The 21,736-nt window shown below is 46.4% G+C and overlaps 2 protein-coding genes and 2 long non-coding RNA genes across 4 annotated transcripts in view; 2 read left to right on the top strand and 2 right to left on the bottom strand.

Moving 5' to 3' along the window:
• Nucleotides 1–5,431: 5,431 nt before the first annotated feature.
• On the bottom strand, nucleotides 5,432–9,901 carry LOC115149425 (notch-regulated ankyrin repeat-containing protein A). Its single transcript, XM_029692271.1, has 2 exons — nucleotides 5,749–9,901; nucleotides 5,432–5,716 (listed from the first exon to the last, which is right to left on the bottom strand). The coding sequence occupies exon 1, from the start codon at nucleotides 9,387–9,389 to the stop codon at nucleotides 9,051–9,053; it is 339 nt and encodes a 112-aa protein (XP_029548131.1). The 5' UTR covers nucleotides 9,390–9,901; the 3' UTR covers nucleotides 5,432–5,716; nucleotides 5,749–9,050.
• A 942-nt stretch (nucleotides 9,902–10,843) lies between these two features.
• LOC115149426 (uncharacterized) lies at nucleotides 10,844–14,023 on the top strand. Its single transcript, XR_003866865.1, has 3 exons — nucleotides 10,844–11,474; nucleotides 11,601–11,761; nucleotides 13,875–14,023. It is a non-coding gene; the product is annotated as an uncharacterized LOC115149426 (long non-coding RNA).
• A 2,970-nt stretch (nucleotides 14,024–16,993) lies between these two features.
• On the top strand, nucleotides 16,994–17,479 carry LOC115148265 (uncharacterized). Its single transcript, XR_003866621.1, has 2 exons — nucleotides 16,994–17,128; nucleotides 17,203–17,479. It is a non-coding gene; the product is annotated as an uncharacterized LOC115148265 (long non-coding RNA).
• A 680-nt stretch (nucleotides 17,480–18,159) lies between these two features.
• Nucleotides 18,160–21,736, bottom strand: part of exd3 (exonuclease 3'-5' domain containing 3) — a 62,734-nt gene continuing 59,157 nt past the window's right edge. Inside the window, exons 20-21 of the mRNA XM_029692272.1 lie at nucleotides 19,061–19,127; nucleotides 18,160–18,927 (exon numbers count right to left, since the gene is read on the bottom strand). Of these exons, the coding sequence (XP_029548132.1) occupies nucleotides 18,551–18,927; nucleotides 19,061–19,127 (444 nt within the window). The 3' untranslated portion in view covers nucleotides 18,160–18,550. The remainder of the gene's footprint in view (nucleotides 18,928–19,060; nucleotides 19,128–21,736) is intronic.

Raw genomic sequence — 21,736 nt, forward strand, 5'->3', positions numbered from 1 at the left:
GCTGTATGAACAATGTTCAGTTCACCTTCTTCATTCACCTCTGCTGAAGTATGAGAGAACACTTGACAACAGTGCTAACACATTCAGCATACACAAAACATACTTTGAGCAAATGAAACCCCTGCATGAGATCGTTGGCAGTGCATACCACCCTACCACACCCAGCTTCTTTCAGGCAAGATGAACACACACACACACACACACCGACACACTCCCCACTGAAACACACACAGTCATCTTCTCTGTCTCTTTTCGTTGGGGGGACTGTTAAAATCGTTTCCAAATTCCTGCTCTGATGTGTGGCAGGCACATGAAAAATCTATTAGTGGACCTCTCTGCTCTGCTGTTTAGCAGCTCTGCTTTGGGACAGCAGCCAACTCAGCCGCCGGACAATGAAAATCCAACTCAACAAAAACATCCTGCAGAAGTGAGAGCATGAGGGAGACGGAGAGAGGGGTGGAGAGAGAGAGACGGAGAGAGAGAGCGAGGGAGGGAGACAGAGAGAGGGGTGGAGAGAGAGAGACGGAGAGAGAGAGCGAGGGAGGGAGACAGAGAGAGGGGTGGAGAGAGGGAGATGGAGAGGGGTGGAGAGAGACGGAGAGAGAGAGCGAGGGAGGGAGACAGAGAGAGGGGTGGAGAGAGAGAGACGGAGAGAGAAAGCGAGGGAGGGAGACAGAGAGAGGGGTGGAGAGAGAGAGGGAGATGGAGAGGGGTGGAGAGAGACGGAGAGAGAGAGCGAGGGAGAGAGACGGAGAGAGAGAGCGAGGGAGGGAGACGGAGAGAGGGGTTGAGAGAAAGGTGGAGAGAGCGAGGGAGGGAGACGGAGAGAGGGGTGGAGAGAAAGGTGGAGAGCGAGGGAGGGAGACGGAGAGAGGGGTGGAGAGAGAGAGGGAGATGGAGAGGGGTGGAGAGAGATGGAGAGAGAGCGAGGGAGGGAGACGGAGAGAGCGCGAGGGAGGGAGACGGAGAGAGGGGTGGAGAGAAAGGTGGAGAGCGAGGGAGGGAGACGGAGAGAGGGGTGGAGAGAGAGAGGGAGATGGGTGGAGAGAGATGGAGAGAGACGGAGAGAGAGAGCGAGGGAGGGAGACGGAGAGAGCGCGAGGGAGGGAGACGGAGAGAGCGCGAGGGAGACGGAGAGAAGGGTGCAGAGAGAGCGACAGGAGCACAAGGGAGAAAGAGAATGGAGAGAGAGAGACGGAGAGAGAGAGCGAGAGAGAGAGAGAGAGAGAGAGAGAGACGGAGAGAGAGAGCGAGAGACGGAGAGAGAGAGCGAGAGCGAGAGCGAGAGAGAGAGAGAGAGAGAGAGAGAGAGCGAGGGAGGGAGGGAGACGGAGAGAGCGCGAGGGAGGGAGACGGAGAGAGCGCGAGGGAGACGGAGAGAAGGGTGCAGAGAGAGCGACAGGAGCACAAGGGAGAAAGAGAATGGAGAGAGAGAGACGGAGAGAGAGAGACGGAGAGGAGAGAGAGAGAGAGACGGAGAGAGACGGAGAGAGAGAGCGAGGGAGAGAGACGGAGAGAGAGAGCGAGGGAGAGAGAGCGAGGGAGAGAGACGGAGAGAGAGAGAGGGGAAGGGAGACGAGGTAGAATAGAAGGGCAAGCAGCAACTATGTGGTCTCAAGTCAACAGCAACTATGTGGTCTCAAGTCAACAGCAACTATGTGGTCTCAAGTCAACAGCAACTACGTGGTCTCAAGTCAACAGCAACTATGTGGTCTCAAGTCAACAGCAACTATGTGGTCTCAAGTCAACAGCAACTATGTGGTCTCAAGTCAACAGCAACTACGTGGTCTCAAGTCAACAGCAACTACGTGGTCTCAAGTCAACAGCAGGGGTGACTTTAGCCTTTCAACACAAAGCTTTAGTAGTCTTGGTTTATTTACCACTACAATACATCTAAAGATATGTACTACATGGAATTAGGCTGCAGACAGTTCTACATCGAAATAGATTTAATGCAGATAAGGAGGCTGCAGAGACAGAGACAGCACACTGTAAGCAGCACACATTTCACATTGTATAGAACACTTCCTTAGACAGTCACATTTAACTCCAAAGCAGGAAATGTCAAACTTGTAGTGTGTTTGATGATTAAAAAGGCTGCTTAAGTTCGTAATTTCCACTTTGAAATGTCAGACTTGATTTACCCTTACGAAAAAATGTCATAACCCCTACAAAAATGTCCATTAATTATAAAACACGTGTGTGAGAGAGCAAGAGACAGAGAGATACACAGAGAGAGAGCGAGACACACAGCGACAGACAGAGACCGACAGAGAGAGAGCGACACACACAGCGACAGACAGAGACCGACAGAGAGAGAGCGACACACACAGCGACAGACAGAGACCGACAGAGAGAGAGCGACACACACAGCGACAGACAGAGACCGACAGAGAGAGAGCGACTGACAGAGAGAGAGCGACTGACAGAGAGAGCGACTGACAGAGAGAGAGCGCGACTGACAGAGAGCGACCGACAGAGAGCGACCGACAGAGAGCGACCGACAGAGAGCGACCGACAGAGAGCGACTGACAGAGAGACACACAGCGACAGAGAGAGAGCGACCGACAGAGAGAGAGCGACCGACAGAGAGAGAGCGACCGACAGAGAGAGAGCGACTGAGAGACACACACAGCGACAGAGAGAGAGCGACTGACAGAGAGAGAGCGACCGACAGAGAGAGAGCGACCGACAGAGAGCGACCGACAGAGAGCGACCGACAGAGAGCGACTGACAGAGAGCGACTGACAGAGAGCGAGCGACTGACAGAGACACACACAGCGACAGAGAGAGAGCGACCGACAGAGAGAGAGCGACCGACAGAGAGAGAGCGACCGACAGAGAGAGAGCGACCGACAGACAGAGAGCGACCGACAGACAGAGAGCGACCGACAGACAGAGAGCGACCGACAGACAGAGAGCGACCGACAGACAGAGAGCGACCGACAGACAGAGAGCGACCGACAGAGACAGACAGAGAGCGACCGACAGAGAGAGAGCGACAGACAGACAGAGAGCGAGACAGAGAGCGACAGACAGAGAGCGACCGACAGAGACCGACCGACAGAGAGAGAGCGACTGACAGAGGGAGAGAGAGGGAGACCGCCAGAGGGAGAGAGAGAGCGACCGCCAGACAGAGAGCGACCGACAGAGACCGACCGACAGAGAGAGAGCGACTGACAGAGGGAGAGAGAGCGACCGCCAGAAGGAGAGAGAGAGCGACCGCCAGAGGGAGAGAGAGGGAGACCGCCAGAGGGAGAGAGAGGGAGACCGCCAGAGGGAGAGAGAGGGAGACCGCCAGAGGGAGAGAGAGGGAGACCGCCAGAGGGAGAGAGAGAGGGAGACCGCCAGAGGGAGAGAGAGAGGGAGACCGCCAGAGGGAGAGAGAGAGGGAGACCGCCAGAGAGAGAGAGAGAGAGGGAGACCGCCAGAGGGAAAGAGAGGGAGACCGCCAGAGGGAGAGAGAGGGAGACCGCCAGAGGGAGAGAGAGGGAGACCGCCAGAGGGAGAGAGAGGGCGAGACCGCCAGAGGGAGAGAGAGAGCGAGACCGCCAGAGGGAGAGAGAGAGGGAGACCGCCAGAGGGAGAGAGAGAGAGCGACCGCCAGAGGGAGAGAGAGGGAGACCGCCAGAGGGAGAGAGAGAGAGCGACCGCCAGAGGGAGAGAGAGAGCGACCGCCAGAGGGAGAGAGAGGGAGACCCCCAGAGGGAGAGAGAGGGAGACCCCCAGAGGGAGAGAGAGAGCGACCGCCAGAGGGAGAGAGAGAGCGACCGCCAGAGGGAGAGAGAGAGGGAGACCCCCAGAGGGAGAGAGAGAGGGAGACCCCCAGAGGGAGAGAGAGAGGGAGACCCCCAGAGGGAGAGCGACCGCCAGAGGGAGAGAGAGAGCGACCGCCAGAGGGAGAGAGAGAGCGCGACCGCCAGAGGGAGAGAGAGAGCGACCGCCAGAGGGAGAGAGAGAGCGACCGCCAGAGGGAGAGAGAGAGCGACCGCCAGAGGGAGAGAGACCGCCAGAGGGAGAGAGACCGCCAGAGGGAGAGAGAGAGGGAGACCGCCAGAGGGAGAAAGAGAGGGAGACCGCCAGAGGGAGAAAGAGAGGGAGAGAGAGAGGGAGACCGCCAGAGGGAGAGTGAGAGCACGAGACCAACAGAGAGCAAAAGAGAGAAACAGACAAGAGTGCCCAGGGGGTTAATAGAGAGAAGAGGAATAGTGTTGCAGAGCCAGAGAGTTGAGCTAGAGACCTTCCTCAGACTACACACACACACACACACACACACCCTCTCTCTCTCTCTGTGTGTGTGTGTGTGTAACATAAAACCTGCACACACTGGGGAGGGGACCCAGCCTTCTATAAACCAGAACTACACACAATCATGTGCGTGGCTCTTTTATCCAGCATGTGAAAAGATGAGGCTGACTGAATAACAAAGGGAGAGAATGGGGATCCGGATGGCCTGGGAGAGAGGGGAGAGAGGGAGAGAGGAGGGGAGAGGGGGAGAGAGGAGGGGAGAGGGGAGGGGAGAGGGGGAGAGAGGAGGGGAGAGGGGGAGAGAGGAGGGGAGAGGGGAGGGGAGAGGGGGAGAGGGGAGGGGAGAGGGGGAGAGAGGAGGGGAGAGGGGGAGAGAGGAGGGGAGAGGGGGAGAGAGGAGGGGAGAGGGGGAGAGAGGAGGGGAGAGGGGGAGAGGGGAGGGGAGAGGGGATCTGGGCTAGCCTGGGAGAGGGGGAGAGAGGAGGGGAGAGGGGGAGAGGGGAGGGGAGGGGAGAGGGGAGGGGAGAGAGGAGGGGATCTGGGCTAGCCTGGGAGAGGGGGAGAGAGGAGGGGAGAGGGGGAGAGAGGATCTGGGCTAGCCTGGGAGAGGGGGAGAGAGGTGGGGAGAGGGGGAGAGAGGATCTGGGCTAGCCTGGGAGAGGGGGAGAGAGGATCTGGGCTAGCCTGGGAGAGGGGGAGAGAGGAGGGGAGAGGGGAGAGAGGATCTGGGCTAGCCTGGGAGAACGGGAGAGAGGAGGGGAGAGTGGGAAGAGGGGATCTGGGCTAGCCTGGGAGAACGGGAGAGAGGAGGGGAGAGGGGATCTGGGCTAGCCTGGGAGAACGGGAGAGAGGAGGGGAGAGGGGGAAGAGGGGATCTGGGCTAGCCTGGGAGAACGGGAGAGAGGAGGGGGAAGAGGGGATCTGGGCTAGCCTGGGAGAACGGGAGAGAGGAGGGGAGAGGGGGAAGAGGGGATCTGGGCTAGCCTGGGAGAACGGGAGAGAGGAGGGGGAAGAGGGGATCTGGGCTAGCCTGGGAGAACGGGAGAGAAGAGGGGGAAGAGGGGATCTGGGCTAGCCTGGGAGAACGGGAGAGGGGGTCTGTGCCCCTCACCATTCTTCTCTATGGGTAATGGGGGCTGGCACTGCCTGGGGGTAGGGAAAAAGAAACATGCATAGACACACAGAGTTTAAAGATTTTTTTTACTGGCTTGTACACAAACGTACAAAAATATTACAGCACTCATTTTCTCAACACACATCATGATCACAGTGTTACAAACGTTCAAAAACAAAATACAGAACAAAAACAAGAAAACCCAAAATCAAAACACCATGGAACTTCAGCATCAATCATTAAACTCAGACATTTGTTTTTGTTTCGCTCGAAAAAAAGCAAAATGAAAACAGAACATGCCCCCCCCCCAAAAAACTTTAAAAAACGTCAGCACTTTCTCTCATTCATTTCCACCTATCCAGTCGTCCTCTCTCATTCATTTCCACCTATCCAGTCGTCCTCTCTCATTCATTTCCACCTATCCAGTCGTCCTCTCTCATTCATTTCCACCTATCCAGTCGTCGTCTCTCATTCATTTCCACATATCCAGTCGTCGTCTCTCATTCATTTCCACCTATCCAGTCGTCCTCTCTCATTCATTTCCACCTATCCAGTCGTCGTCTCTCATTCATTTCCACCTATCCAGTCGTCGTCTCTCATTCATTTCCACCTATCCAGTCGTCCTCTCTCATTCATTTCCACCTATCCAGTCGTCGTCTCTCGGGCCATAAATGTTATGACACTTGAGTAGAACAACCACATGCTGTGCAATTTTTTTTGTCACAATGATCTTACCATCAAATGTATTTTTCCCCTTTCATAACAACAGGAGGGAGGCAGCACTTCAGAAAAGAAAGTGCTCCAAGATATTTCAGCATATTATATAATATATATATATATATACACAGTACCAGTCAAAGGTTTGGACACCTACTCATTCCAGGGGTTTTCTTTATTATGTTTTTTACACCCTTGAATGAGTCTTGTTGTCCAAACCTTTGACTGGCACTGTATATAAAACACATACCCACCCGATCACAAAGATTCAAACAATCTTTGCCTTAACACAATGTTTCACAAAGTTAACACACAAAACATTACAGCCTGGAGTTGTTTTTATACAATAGTATTTTGTTGTGTTCCTTTTTTTTTCTATTCGGAAAAACAATACAATTTGACTTGATAAAAAGCCAACTTAATCAACAACAGTCAGTGCAATATTTAAAATATATATATACACATACATACATATATATATATATATATATATATAAAAAATATCAGGTTTAAGACAAGCGATGCATATTTTTTTGTTCCGCTAATACCAATCTATTCTTGATGTTTCTTTCTAATCGCTTTAGTTTGCTTTTCCAGGTACATGGAAGGACAATCCTTAATCCCTGGTTTCTCTCCTTACTGTAGGGAGGGAAAACTCCCAGGTAGCAACATAAAGCCACACACTCGAGGAGAGGAGCAGGCCACACACTCGAGGAGAGGAGCAGGCCACACACTCGAGGAGAGGAGCAGGCCACACACTCGAGGAGAGGAGCAGGCCACACACTCGAGGAGAGGAGCAGGCCACACACTCGAGGAGAGGAGCAGGCCACACAGGCCAGGGAAGGGGAACACAGCTCAACTCACTCGGCACACAACAGTCAGATGAATGCAGCACACACAGAGACATATACACACACACACACACACACACAGATTTTCATTGAATGACTGTGATGCTATCAGATATTTGTCTTTCACTTACTGTTGGCCATTGAGTAAAATCAAATATAAAACATACAAGCAGCATTGAAACAAACATTAGGGTGCCATGACTTTCAAAATGCAGTAGGCAGTTTAAACCATTTGTTTTATATATATATATCCTGCAATAGTCATGTAGATGTTAGTCATCATAACATGACAGTAATAAAATGTTTTTACTGCTCAGTAGTAACTATTTCTGAGCCTCAACTCCTGCAGTCACCCGGACAGGCACCAGGGGGCGTAAAAGGCTCTGCATTTTGTGCAATAAAACTTCCTGCATTTATAAGTCAGGCAATAAAATGCAATTTTTGTGACTAAATAGAAACTTCAAACAGAACGACTATATAATGCATAAAAATAAAAAAAATAGGCAATGTGTGTTTGCAACCATACCTTTACAGAAAGGCAAAAAAAACGCTTTGCTTGTCAGATTAAAGTTTGGTTGTAGTGTGGGAAATAAATGAATCCCAGATGATGATAAGAAACGGGCTTGATTAATATGAAATAGACATTATTGCTTTGCAGAAGAAACAGCATAGTTGTCTCCTAGCCTATATCACTGGGTTGAATAACATTGGCTTGGGGCCTACTGCTAAAATAACTTAGTTAAAATGTCTGTGTGGGTATGAGCATTATTTTGGCCTATAGACAGGCTTGGGATTTGGGGATAGGCTAGATCAGCGGTCCCCTCTTGGCCCATCTACTGGGGGTACTTCAGGTACAGTAACCTGAAACGGTTAGGAACCACTGTGCTAGAGGATGTGTGTCCATACTGGAGTGTTGTGGAGAGAGCAAGAGTCCAATGCTTTTGAATACTTTACAGTCGAGGTAGTTGGCAAAGAAAACCAAACAAGAAGTTAATGAGGGACAAAGAAGAGTCTCTTTAGGTAGGTCAAATTTAGGCTCATTGTGACATGGGGTCTCCACACAGGATAGTTTATACTATGATAAGCATAGAGTCTGAAGCAGCTTTATAAGTCACCCTAAATATTCTTAAACGTAACAGATTTGATTTGAAAAGAATAACCACAGAATATTCAAAATGCATCTTGTCAATGTACCTTCATAAATAGAAACCAGCCTGTATTCACAGTGATGACCAGGGTGTTGTTCGTTAAAATACTGAAAGGAGATTAAAGTGAATTCCAAATGCCACTTTCCTGACGTTTTGATACAAAGCGAAAGCAGCGGTTTATATCACATTAACCATTGACACTGCGGTCGCACTGGCCTGAAAAGACATTGATACATGCCAGCAGCCTGCTCGAAGGAGGCAGGGTGCATTTAGCTACTTTTATTATAAACAAACAAAGTAAAGCTATTGTGTAAAGTACTTAACAACATTAAGTCAATAGTTGTTACAATGATTACACATCTGGAAATGCCAGTTGGGTATATATATAGTCCTAATAATGTTGCTCTTTGAAATAGATCAAATCCTATAATTTAAAAAAGACATTATAGCCAAATACAGGATGGCCTTCATTTCCCGTCTTCACCATTTCTTCCCTTTCATATATTCCAGCATGCAGCCACAGCAACAAGTGCCATCTTTTAGTATAGAAAATCATTTAAACGGGTCCTACAAGTGACCACCGCAGCTACAGGTCGACACCTCAATACTAATCCCAATAAAGAAGTGTTTCAATGTAACCGCGACAAAAAAATATAGAAAGTCTATCGCTGCGTAAAACTAGGCTATGAGGTCTCGGGACCCAAACACTGGCTTAGTTATTTTATACGTCCCAATCTATTATACACGTTCAAGGAAAAAGCTTTAGTACCAACCCACCAAAATGGCGTTTTTTATGCTGAAGCGGATACAAGAACCATGTGGTGTTCGACTCACGAGTGAGACCCCCGTTTGGTTTTGGTGAAAGGGAAGTTACTGTGTTTTGTAGGCTATAATTTGGCACAACTATAGATCGAAACGTTCATTTACAAGAGCCTGGCTTTCCGTGTGTTTACCTGACAGCAGTGTAGCAGATCACCGTGCACCAGAGGAGTACTTGGCCTTAGTGATGAGGTATAGGACTATGTCTTGGTGTCCTCCAAAAGCGGCTATGTGTAAGGCACTCCACCCTTCCCTGTTCGCCAATCGAATATCGGCTCCAAATTTCACCAGCAGTTTTACAAGTTCGAGATTCCCGTCGATGACTGACTGATGCAACGCCGTCTGTCCTTCGGGCCCGAAGGAGTTGACGTTGAATTCGCAGTTTGTCATGTTCTGGAGCAACGAGTGGAGTTCCTGTGTGTTACCTTGTTTCACCGCCTCTTGGAAAACGATCTGAGGCGCAGAGCAAGTTGACACATCCCCCTGACTCATGGTGAAACCGGGATTTAGAGACAGATCCTGTGCCTTTCTATGTGATAGTCACTGGTTGAGTCTCTGGCGTTGGAATACTGCCCAAATACTGGATTAATATCAGTCGGTAAGGCACTTTAAAAACGTGTACACTATAGATATGATAAAACCACTAATATCCCAAAATGGACATAGACAAAATAACACACTTGGTGTGCAAAAGATTAAAGGTTGCGAAATCCAACTCCCTACAAAGTGTGTTTATAAGAGATCCAAGTGTCGCAAGGTGTCTCCCCCTCTTCCCCTCCGTTGTTACTAGCAGCAACAGGTAGTATATGATATATTGCAGAGATGGAGCAGAGCGACAGTTGACACTTGTCTTCTGTAGGTATTCTGGAAGAACGGCCACGGTATCGTTATCTCCAAACAAGGTGAATAAAATGCAGTTGAATCTGGGCAGGTTGGTTCTTCTTGTGATTTTACCCTCTTGCCTGCAGGATCCTGGAGCCGCCTCAGTTCATCTGGCAACGGTGGCTGTGTGAGACAGGTAGGATACACGTAAGTGCACTGAACAATATTCCACAACGGTTACATTCCAACGTCTACATCAAAAACACTTTTATGCACACTTTAAAGAATACGGTTGAGATACAATTCCCGATAACTATTATGTTATGATTAAAAATAGAAAACATGTGGGTACTACTTGCCTGTGACAATTGGACGGGTCCTGGCGACGACGTAGTATGAAATTCCCCCGCGTGCCCCGTGCTTCGCGTCCTTCGTGCGATCCCAGTGTGTCTCTGCTCTGCAGTGCGCGCGACGGGGATATTTGACGCGTCCTTTATTTGCATGACAATAGTATTCCATAGAATCAACTCTTGTGAAATGGGCGGAAACGGAGCGAGGTAATTGGCTACTGAGTCCGTTTGGGGAGGGTCCACAAGTGTGAAACTTTAGAGTAAGGCGTGGACTCGTGGAAACAAAATGTGTTATAGAAATAAAACCAAGCGGCATCTATAAAATTGACAATTTTACTCCCTCGCGTGAGAGACCGTGACTCAAGGGAAGATGGTGTTGAAGGAGTCATAAACGACATCGTGAAAAAATGCAGAGAAAAGCAATATAATGTTGTTTAGGAGAGCAGCGGATCCACGGGATTAGCGGGAGTATTGCGCATGGAGCCATAATGTATGTTGCAAAAACTATTCGCATCTGAAGTTGTATTTCGACGGACGAATAGTACAACCACACAAGCAGAGATATATATATGTTTTAATGTAAAAAGCAAAGCAGTTATACTGTACTGTAAATGGCCTGTTATGCGTCGTATTTCGTGCCATGGTGTTAATCAGGGCTCAGAAGGCGTTAAAAGCTTCACACAATCAAAGACGAGGTGTGATTTGCTACTATATATCAAAAAAGATGTCCAACTTCTTCTGAAACACTGAAATTACACAAAAAGTAGTAAGGGATTGTCACCATTGGTGTGGAATAAAATACTGTGTGCTACTGCCGATCGCTAGAGATCTGATACTGTACACGTAACATGTGGCCAAATAGACTCACGACTCTGAAATACTCAAAACTAAAACTTTGTTAGGTTTATACATTTCATACAAACAGATCATGTATATCCTTATCTTATATAAAAGAGGATGACAAAATACGCATGAGCCTACTTTAGGAAATAAACACATTGGCTTATTTACTTGTCTGCAGTCTAGCTCTTTTGGCAATAACGATGTATAAATTGGACAGAGAAAAACAAATGGCCACTTAAACCTCTATAAAACAACTCGAGCCCAAGTCTAGTGGTATAGCCTCCCTCCATATAATAACGCCAAGAGAAGAGACACCTCTCTGGCGGTTACAATCCATCTAAATGTCATCTGCGGATATTCCAGTTGTTTTAAAGTGACAAGAAGCAATAGAACTTCAAATAACAAAAGCCTGTGCGACTTCCTTTTGCAAGTGAAAAGAGGTGACGTTGCGCATAGAATGGCACGCATCAGCCTAGTTCAGCCGCAGCATAGCTACCGTGGGAACCGGACGGCTGCGATTGTAAGTTGTTGTCGCGCTTTGCTGGCCTGGAAACCACACAAGGTAAATTGAACCTTTTGCTCCGTTTGGTATAGGCTTCACTAGCCTGGGAGTCCTATCTATAGACCGATGTATGATACTTTAACCACCCTGTCTTTTCATAGTTAAGCAGTTTCCGTTTGTCCTCAGGTTCCCACACACTCCACTGTACACTCCACTGTACACTCCACTGTACACTCCACTGTACACTCCAATGTACATTTGGTGCACGTATGCGATGACTCAGTCTGTTGATTAATACATCCGATACGCAGGACTACTTTAATCTCACCACCAGACTCACCACAAAGGTAAATCCACATAGTAGCCTACAAATAATAACAAAACAAACTCAGAACTTTGCTGGCTCTGTTAGTACATCTATGATGTATGTAGTAATATGAAAACAATTCAGCTGACAACTTCACATAACGGAAAAGTCACAGTTGTATGGTTTCATCATACACCTACGTGGTATTTACTGGTGTGTGTGTGTGTGTGTTAATCAGTCTGCACACGTTGCCGTTTATTTGTACCATAGCTGAGAAAAACCAAGTGCATTTTGAAATCACATATCAATAAGTGCAGACCTTTGGTTCTTGTTGAGACAGAAGGAATATAAAAATGCAGGCAAAAATAGGAACCTTGACATACTCCTTATAATAGGAACCTTGACATACTGCTTTTGGAAAATATATCATACTTTGCAGTGTCTGTGATGTGTAGGCCTATTTTATTATTATTTAATGTCATATATAGGCATCTTTAGACAATACTAAACCATAGCCCAGTCATAGAGCTCCCCAAACTAGCCAGCAGAGATCCTAAACATCTCAGCAACATCTGTCCATTAATCAAAAAGCGGTGTCAGGCCAGTTGGAAAACATTTGCCCAGAACCCTGCAGGAGCCTGTCTGGTCAGAATTCCTGACGTAACGTCCTGGTCTTATTCGGAATTTTTGTTGTTGTTGCTTGTTTCTGGGGTTTTTTCTGTGGCTTTATCCAAATGGTATTCTTATTCAAGCTCTTGAAACATTTGCTCTATACAACCAAAATGTACCCTTAACATGTGGATGTAATTACCCTGCTTTGTAAAGACAGCAAAGATATGTTGTGAATGTCATTTTTTTAAACGGGCTTTTCTGTATATGGAGCAAACGAAAGCACTCAAACAATAATTGTGGATACATTTTTGGATTAAATAAGTAAATTAATGTTTTCATCGTGATGCCAAAAAACGAGTAATCTAACATTGTTTGCCCACAATTTTCTCTAAAATGCTTTGACAGGTATATAACTATTCGTTCTATTAGTAGTCTACATGGTATCTACTGGAGTGGAATCTTTGTCATTTTAACTCACACCATCATTCCAAATGTAGGATTTTACCCTACCCAAATCCATGCGCAATCCGTACGCAAAGTAGAATCAGCGGTCTCCATAGGATGACCAATAAACAAAATGTGAGAGGAATGTGACAAATGTGTTGGTGCTTCTAGCGCATCCGTAATCCGTAATCTCCCATATTTGAAGGCCCTCCATCATTTCAAGAGGTTATCGATTCGGAGCAGTCAAAACAACATTAGTAGCGTATCCTACTTTTCAAACTTCTAAATGGACAGTTACTGAATGGTATATAATAAGCTTTGTGAAATAAATACCAGATCTATCCTATTTCTATTTCTGATAAACAATAGCATTTTGTTTTATAATCGACGGAAGAGAAAACACACAAGCGTGACTTGATATAATGTGTAAAAAGTGAAGTGTTTGGAGCCGGGGCGACAGACAGGACGACAGACAGGACGACAGACAGGACGACAGACAGGACGACAGACAGGACGACAGACAGACAGGACGACAGACAGGACGACAGACAGGACGACAGACAGGACGGGAGGGGCCCCTCACCGCCACTGACTCAGAGCACAGGGATTCTGCGGAGCGGCCTGTGACGATTCAATGGAGGGAGGAGGGGCTTCAGAATCCAATTCATTACAGCACCACGTGTTTAAGGAGCGTGGGAAAGAGGCGAGTTTTTCTTCCCAGCAAAGAAAGAGCGAGGATCAAATAACAGTGCAGCAAAAAACTGCGAACAGGCAGCTTCTATACGCAGCGCGGCCAGGGATAGATAGACCCTGCAACCGGACAGGGACTGCCAGGCGAGGCAGTTTATTTCAGGAGGGCTGGAGAAAAAAATAATAGTGGTGCTAAATACTTAAAATACAAACCTACTATTCAGGGTTCATTGAAACATGTTTAAACAAAAGTATACCTTCAAAGTTAGACGTAGACTAAGCACAGAACACTTCGGGGAAACCATGAGAACGCACCATGCACTTCCGTTTTAGATGATAGATTATCCAGTCTTCTTTCCCTTGCAACAAACGCGAATTGACCTAAATCTTTTTTTCTCTCTCTACAGACGGAGGTTCCCCCAGCCATACAGAGATCACATTTTTCGGGCAAATTGCCATGCAACAGTTTCAAGTTTTAATGTCACATGCACAAGTACAGTGAAATGCCTTTCTTGTCATCTCAAAACCTAACAATGCAATAATCAATAACAATGTATTACTAGAAAAAATAAAATAAATTAAAATAAATATTAAATACACAAAGTAAGTAAGCATACTATATACAGGAAATATATTTTTTAAAGTCAGTTCCAATACCATATTTACAATGTGCAGGGATACTGAAGTGATGGAGGTAGATATGTATAGGGTAAGGGGACTAGGCAACAGGATATAAGCAGCTTGTATGTGCGTGTGTAGAGTCAGTATAAATGTATGTTCATATTAAGTGTGTATAAGCAAATGATGGAGTGAGTGTTTGTATGCTGGAGTGTCAGTGTGTGTAGGGCCCTGTGAGTGTGCAAAGAGAGTGTGTGTGATTGTGTGTAGGACACTGTGAGTGTGCAAAGAGACAGTGTGTGTTGGACACTGTGAGTGTGCAAAGAGACAGTGTGTGTGATTGTGTGTAGGACACTGAGTGTGCAGAGAGACAGTGTGTGTGATTGTGTGTAGGACACTGTGAGTGTGCAAAAAGACGGTGCAACAATTGAAATAAAAGGTCAATAAAGATACATGGTAAACTCAGTCAGTGTAACTATGTTGTTAGCTATTTATTAGTCGTATTGCTTGAGGATAGAAGCTGTACAAGAGCCTGTTAATGTCAGACTTGATGCCCCGGTACCTCTTGCCGTGCGGCAGTAGAGAAAATAGTCTATGACTTGGGTGGTTGGGGTCTCTAACGATTTTCCGTGTCTTCTTTTCCCACCGCCTGGTATAGTGGTTCTAGATGGCAGGGAGCTCGGTCCCAGTGATGTACTGGGTTGTCCACACAACCCTCTTTAGCGCCAAGTGATCAAGGGCGGTGCTGGTGTCATACCAGGCAGTGATGCAGCCAGTCAACATGCTCTCAATGGTACAGCTGTAGATCCTTTTTAGGATTTTAGGTCCCATGCCAAACTTTTTCAACCTCCTGAAGGGGAAGAGCCACTGTGAAGCCTTCTTCACGATTGTGCGTGTGTATTTGGACCATTTTAAGTCTTTAGTGATTTGAACACCGAGGAACTTGAAGCTGTCTACCTGCTCCACTGCCGTCCCATCGATGTGGATAGAGGTGTGTTCGCCCCCCTGTTTCCTGTAGTCCACGATCAGCTACTTGGTCTTGCTGATGTTGAGGGAGAGGTTGTTGCTGCAGCACCACACTGCCAGGTCACTGACCTCCTCCCTGTAGGCTGACTCATCGTCGCCGGCTCTCAGGCCTACCACAGTTGTGTTGTCAGAGAACTTGATGATGGTGTTGGAGTCATACGTGGCCACGCAGTCGTGGGTAAACAGGGAGAACAGGAGGGGAATAAGCACACACCCCTGTGGGGCCCCTGTGTTGAGGGTCAGCGTGGCAGATGTGATGTTGCCCACCCTCACCACCTGGGGTGGCCCATTTGGAAGTCCAGGATCCAGTTGCAGAGGGAGGTGTTCAGACCCCTTCCCCTTTTCCACATTTTGTTAAGTTACAGCCTTATTCTAAAATGTATTAAATAATTGTTTTCCCTCATCAATCTACACACAATACCCCATAATGACAAAGCGAAAACAGGTTTTTAGAATTTTTTGCACATTTTTAAGAAATAAAAAAACAGAAATACCTTACATAAGTATTCAGACCCTTTGCTATGAGACTCAACATTAAGCTCAGGTGCATCCTGTTTTCATTGATTATCCTTGAGATGTTTCTACAACTTGGAGTCCACCTGTGGTAAATTCAATTGATTAGACATGATTTGGAAAGGCACACACCTGTCTATATAAGGTCCCACAGCTGACAGTGCATGTCAGAGCAAAAACCAAGCCATGAGGTCAAAGGAATTGTCCGTAGAGCTCTGAGACAGGATTGTGTCGAGGCCAAGATCTGGTGAAGGGTACCAAAACATTTCTGCAGCATTGACGGTCCCCAAGTACAGTACAGTGGCTTCCATCATTCTTAAATGGAAGAAGTTTGGAACCATCAAGACTCTTCCTAGAGCTGGTCTACCGGCCAAACTGAGCAATCGAGAGAGAAGAGCCTTGGTCAGGGAGGTGACCAAGAACCCGATGGTTACTCTGACAGAGCTATAGAGTTCCTCTGTGGAGATGGGAGAACTTTCCAGAAGGACAACCATCTCTGCAGCACTCCACCAAACAGGCCTTTATGGTAGAGTGGCCAGACGGAAGCCACTCCTCAGTAAAAAGCACATGACAGCCACTTGGAGTTTGCCAAAAGGCATCTAAAGACTCTCAGACCATGAGAAACAAGATTCTCTGGTCTGATGAAACCAAGATTGAACTCTTTGGTGTGAATGCCAAGCGTCACATCTGGAGGAAACCTGGCACCATCCCTACGATGAAGCATGGTGGTGGCAGCATCATGTTGTGGGGATGTTTTTCAGCTGCAGGGACTGGGAGACGGTTCGGTATTGGTCGGTATTTGGCCATGATTTCTAAAAGTTTAGATAGCTGGCTAGACTAACTACCTAACTACAAATGGTTAGCTGACATGGCTAATTGAGTGACTGTCAGTGACTGACAAGAGAAAAACTGCTGATGCACAACCACAATGCACCTGGTGTATTCTACTATTCTTCCTTATGTTGCTTTAACCTTTAACCTGCTCTGACTGACAGTTGATGTACAGAGAAGCACTTTTACTTTACAAAACAAGACTAAGTACAGTAACAGTCAACTGAAGCAACAAAAGCCTTTATTATCTTGATGTTTGGTCCTTTGTGTTCATTTGTTTAGCATGGACGGAAAGAGGATAAAGCAGCTCACACCTCTGTTGACCAGCGACTGAAACAGAAAGGGGGCCAGGGGAGGGTTTGAGTTACCGGGGGACCTTGAGCGGTCAATCACGTTACACCACCAGTCCCAGAGGTGAGCGGTGGGTCACGTTACACCACCAGTCCCAGAGGTGAGTGGTGGGTCACGTTACACCACCAGTCCCAGAGGTGAGCGGTGGGTCACGTTACACCACCAGTCCCAGAGGTGAGCGGTGGGTCACGTTACACCACCAGTCCCAGAGGTGAACGGTGGGTCACGTTACACCACCAGTCCCAGAGGTGAACGGTGGGTCACGTTACACCACCAGTCCCAGAGGTGAGCGGTGGGTCACGTTACACCACCAGTCCCAGAGGTGAGTGGTGGGTCACGTTACACCACTAGTCCCAGAGGTGAACGGTGGGTCACGTTACACCACCAGTCCCAGAGGTGAAGTCATGTAAACCACTATCGCCATCCAATATGAGAAGAGCCTCCAGACATCTTAGGTAAGTGATTTTGTAATAGTCTTTTAGATTGCCTAAAAGTCAATGAAGCCCTCCTGTTGAAATGGAGCAATAAGATCAGCACATAATAGCCATAGACATCCAAAACATTATGAAAAGTAAGAAAACAAACTAAGATGTTGGCTGCACCTCATCTCAGGCTGGTTGGAGCCTGTCTACCACCATCCTAAGATAAGAATGAAATAAATAATTGACAGAAATACGGAACGCCATCAGTGATAACGAGAGTTACCTTTTTATAAAACCACTTATTTCATAATCAACAATAAAATACAGGATTCACAGAATATAGAATAGTATGAAGCCCCTTGTCACTTATGGAAAAGTAGTTAAAAATCAAACCGGGTTTAAGATGAAGAACATATACCGTACCAGTCAAAAGTTTTAGAACATCTACTCATTTGTGGGTTTTTCTTTATTTTGACAATTTTCTACATTGTAGAATAATAGTGAAGACATCAACACTATGAAATAACACATATGGAATAATAACACATATGTATAATAACACACACAAATAACACATCTGGAACCTCTCAAGGAGAGTGATGGAGTGCTGCATCAGATGACCTGGCCTCCACAATCACCCGGCCTCAACCCAATTGAGATGGTTTGGGATGAGTTGGACCGCAGAGTGAAGGAAAAGCAGCCAACAAGTGCTCAGCATATGTGGAAACTCCTTCAAGACTGTTGGAAAAGCAATCCTCATGAAGCTGGTTGAGAGAATGCCAAAAGTGTGCAAAGCTATTATCAAGACAAAGGATGGCTACTTTGAAGAATCTAAAATCTAAAATATATTTTGATTTGTTTAACACTTTTTTGGTTACTACATGATTCCATATGTGTTATTTCATAGTTTTGATATCTTCACTATTATTCTACAATGTATAAAACAGTAAAAATAAAGAAAAACCCTTGAATGAGTAGATGTGTCTAAACTTTTGACTGGTACTGTGTCTTAATAAAACACATACTCGTAAAAAAGCTTCCCAGACAGTAGACCGCAGTCATCACCTGATCCATTCCCACATAAAAAGACAAACCAGTCTTACAACTCATAATAACATATTGCTTCAAAACTCAAGGAAATTTGAAGGTAAAATTTGTGTTAATTCCATAAGTCTGTAGAACGGGACGTAGTAAACTAGGAAGATAAAGTTTGACGAAATGGAAAAGCACCAAAATAGGTGTGTGAAGACAGTAATCAGTACAGTAGGCCTAGTTCAGTCAGCGGCCATTTTGATCCCTGCAAGATGGACAGAGATTAGCGGTCAGAGGTTAGGGGTCGGGCCTGTTGGGTTGAAAAACTCGGGAGTATCCTCAGTATCCTCAGTGATACACAACACTTCCTGAAACTGTGACAGGACCCTGCTGAAGTGGGAGCCCTCCCAGAAGATCTTGCCACAGCCAGTGCAGATAAAGAAGAAGGGTATCCTGGGTAGCAGGCCGGGGGGTACGGTGTGCAGTTGTAACACCGCTCCCCTAGGGAAGGTGAGGGTGGTGGAGTCCAGGTCTGACAGAGGGGCCCAGCGACAGTGAGGGGAGTACCTGGGGGCCCCTGGGGCCAGGAATGGGGCCGGGGAAGGGGAGTCGTCCCAGGTTTCACCCTCCGGTGGAACAGGAGCCTGCTGCTGTTGTTGTAGAAACCCTGCAGAGAGGAATAGAAAACTCACTGAATAGAAAATATTTGTCCCGCAGGAACTCCATTCATTTACTTTTCTAAATTAAAATGTCTCACCTTTGAAACCAAAAGGTGTCTGAGGAAGGGACAGGGAACGTACCTCTCTCCTTCAGCAGGCGTGTCATGTTTTCTCTAGGCATCTTCAGGTACTGGTCACTGTTACACACCTTGAAATACATAAAGATACTGGTCACTGTTAAGGCTTCCGCATGCTTCGGTTCGGCTGACACCTAGCCGAGAACCCAATGAGTGTTCTAGCGAACCGAACGAGCGTTTCGAGCATACTCCCTTAAAAGACCTTAGCTTCAATAGTTTGTCCATTTTGAGACTCCGTAGCCAATATACACTTCCTCAAAAGTCAGAATGAATCTAAGATAGCTCAAGAAATCTGTCATTAATTTTGACGTTTTTGCAGAGATCTTAGTCGGCAGGTAGCCTAGTGGTTAGAGCGTTGGACTAGTAACCGAAAGGTTGCTAGATCGAATCCCAGAGCTGACAAGGTAAAAATCTGTCGTTCTGCCCCTGAACAAGGCAGTTAACCCACTGTTCCTAGGCCGTCATTGTAAATAAGAATTTGTTCTTAACTAACTTGCCTAGTTAAATAAAAGGTTAAATAAAAATAGGTAGCGCAATTTGACATCTAACTAAGCTGTTTGGTACAGCACAAACCCTTAACGAACACCAAAACTAAATAAAACGTTATACAATTTACTCATAATAAAATGCAAGAACTGTTCCAAACTGTTTCGGATCGGAAGCATGCGGACGACTTTACACGCCCAGCCCTCCTACACACCTTGAAATACAGAAAGAAAAGTTCATATTTATCTACTGTATTACATTGGCATGGTATTCACAAGAGACATGAATGAAGCATGGAGCTGGCAACACCACATGTACTGAATAAATGTAGCTGTGTCAACTGTAAGTCACTTTGAATAAAACCATCTGCTAGCCAAAAAGAGAGCCTGTGTAAACCTTCCTCTCCAAGGTAAGGCATTTCATGTGATGTTGTGAAGACCATCAGGCATTTCCGCAGCACCCACACACCAGACACCAGACGAGAGTCAACCAGTGTCTACCCCACAGCCAATCATTCTCTCACACACACACCTCAGCCCTCACCTCACCCAGGGGATGGAGAGGAACTGTGGAGACAGTGTTGACCCCTAGGTAGAATTCACACTTCCTTGGTGCTTTTGTGTTCTCTAGTTCTCCCATCTCTAGCCCCCCTGGCAGCACACTGGTGCTAAATGCCCTGTAAATACACCTGAACTCCACCCCTGTACAACAACACCACTTAAAGAAGGGGGCTGTAAATCAACAGACAGTCAGTATTCATTAGGGGAAAGTGTAGCAACGAAAATGAGCGTTTCTCATTGCAAAAGTTCAGGTATTCCCTCCCCGTTCCAGTCTTTTGAACTCCGCTTGGTGCCTAATGAATACCAGCCAGCTCAGTTCCTGTCCTCCGTGGACAGATTGAACTATAAGGCGGCGCACAATACCTTTAATATTAGAACATTAATAGTCTACGTTAATAACATGTATAATAATGTGTAAATGATATGATGGGCTCCCAGGTGGCGCGGCGGTCTATTTATTTTACCTTTATTTAACTAGGCAAGTCAGTTAAGAAATAATTTGTATTTACAATGACTGCCTACCCCGGCCAAACCCTAACTCGGATGACGCTGGGCCAATTGTGCGCCACCCTATGGGACTCCCAATCACTGCCGGTTGTGATACAGCCCGGGATCGAACCAGGGTCTGTAGTGACACCTCTAGCACTGAGATGAAGTACGAGTGGTAGTAGTGGTGGGCGTCTATTTTAATAAACATACACCATCAACAATTAATACATTTTAGGCAGGTCCTAAGAAACATTGAGATTAATAAAATGTATTTTCATTACAATAGAATAGCATATTTTTTATTAGGCCAATGTTACGGGTCTGTGTAGCCGTGGCTGCACCATCCAAATCAAATCAATAGTTCGTTATTTTGTTCATTAACAGACTAGACACACCTACCCGATCACAGTCAACACATATACACCGATTGGACAAAACATGAACACCTGCTCTTTCCATGACAGACTGACCAGGTGAATCCAGGTGAAAGCCATGATCCCTTATTGAGATCATTTGTTAAATCCACTTCAATCAGTGTAGATGAAGGGGTGGCACCAGGTTAAAGAAGGATTTTTAATCCTTGAGACAATTCAGACATGGATTGTGCATGTCCGCCAGTCAGAGGGTGAAAGGGCAAGACAAAAGATTTAAGTGCCTTTGAACGGGGTATGGTAGTATGTGCCAGTCGAACCGGTTTGATTGTGTCAAGAACGGCAACGCTGCTGGGTTTTTCACGCTCAATAGTTTCCCGTATGTATCAAGAATGGTCCACCACCCAAAGGACATCCAGCCAACTTGACACAACTGTTGGAAGCATTGGAGTCAACATGGGCCAGCATCCCTGTGGAACGCTTTTGACAACTTGTAGAGTCCATGCCCTGACGAATTTAGGCTATTCTGAGGGCAAAATGGGGGGGTGCGCAACTCAATATTAGTATTCCTAATGTTTGGTATACTCAGTGTACATTATAGTAAAACTATAGTGGAATATAACAGAATAAAATACAATGAATATTCTTCCTGTACAACTTGTGTCACAGGAATGTGTGGAAACTCTAAAAAAGTGATATTTTGAAATCGAGCCCAAGCCCATGTTTTTTTACCCACATTTAATCTCTTTCCTACCCTCACTCCACTTTGTTAGG

This window comes from Salmo trutta, chromosome 15 (assembly GCF_901001165.1).
Source record: "Salmo trutta chromosome 15, fSalTru1.1, whole genome shotgun sequence".
In the NCBI taxonomy this organism is placed as follows: Eukaryota; Metazoa; Chordata; class Actinopteri; order Salmoniformes; family Salmonidae; genus Salmo; species Salmo trutta.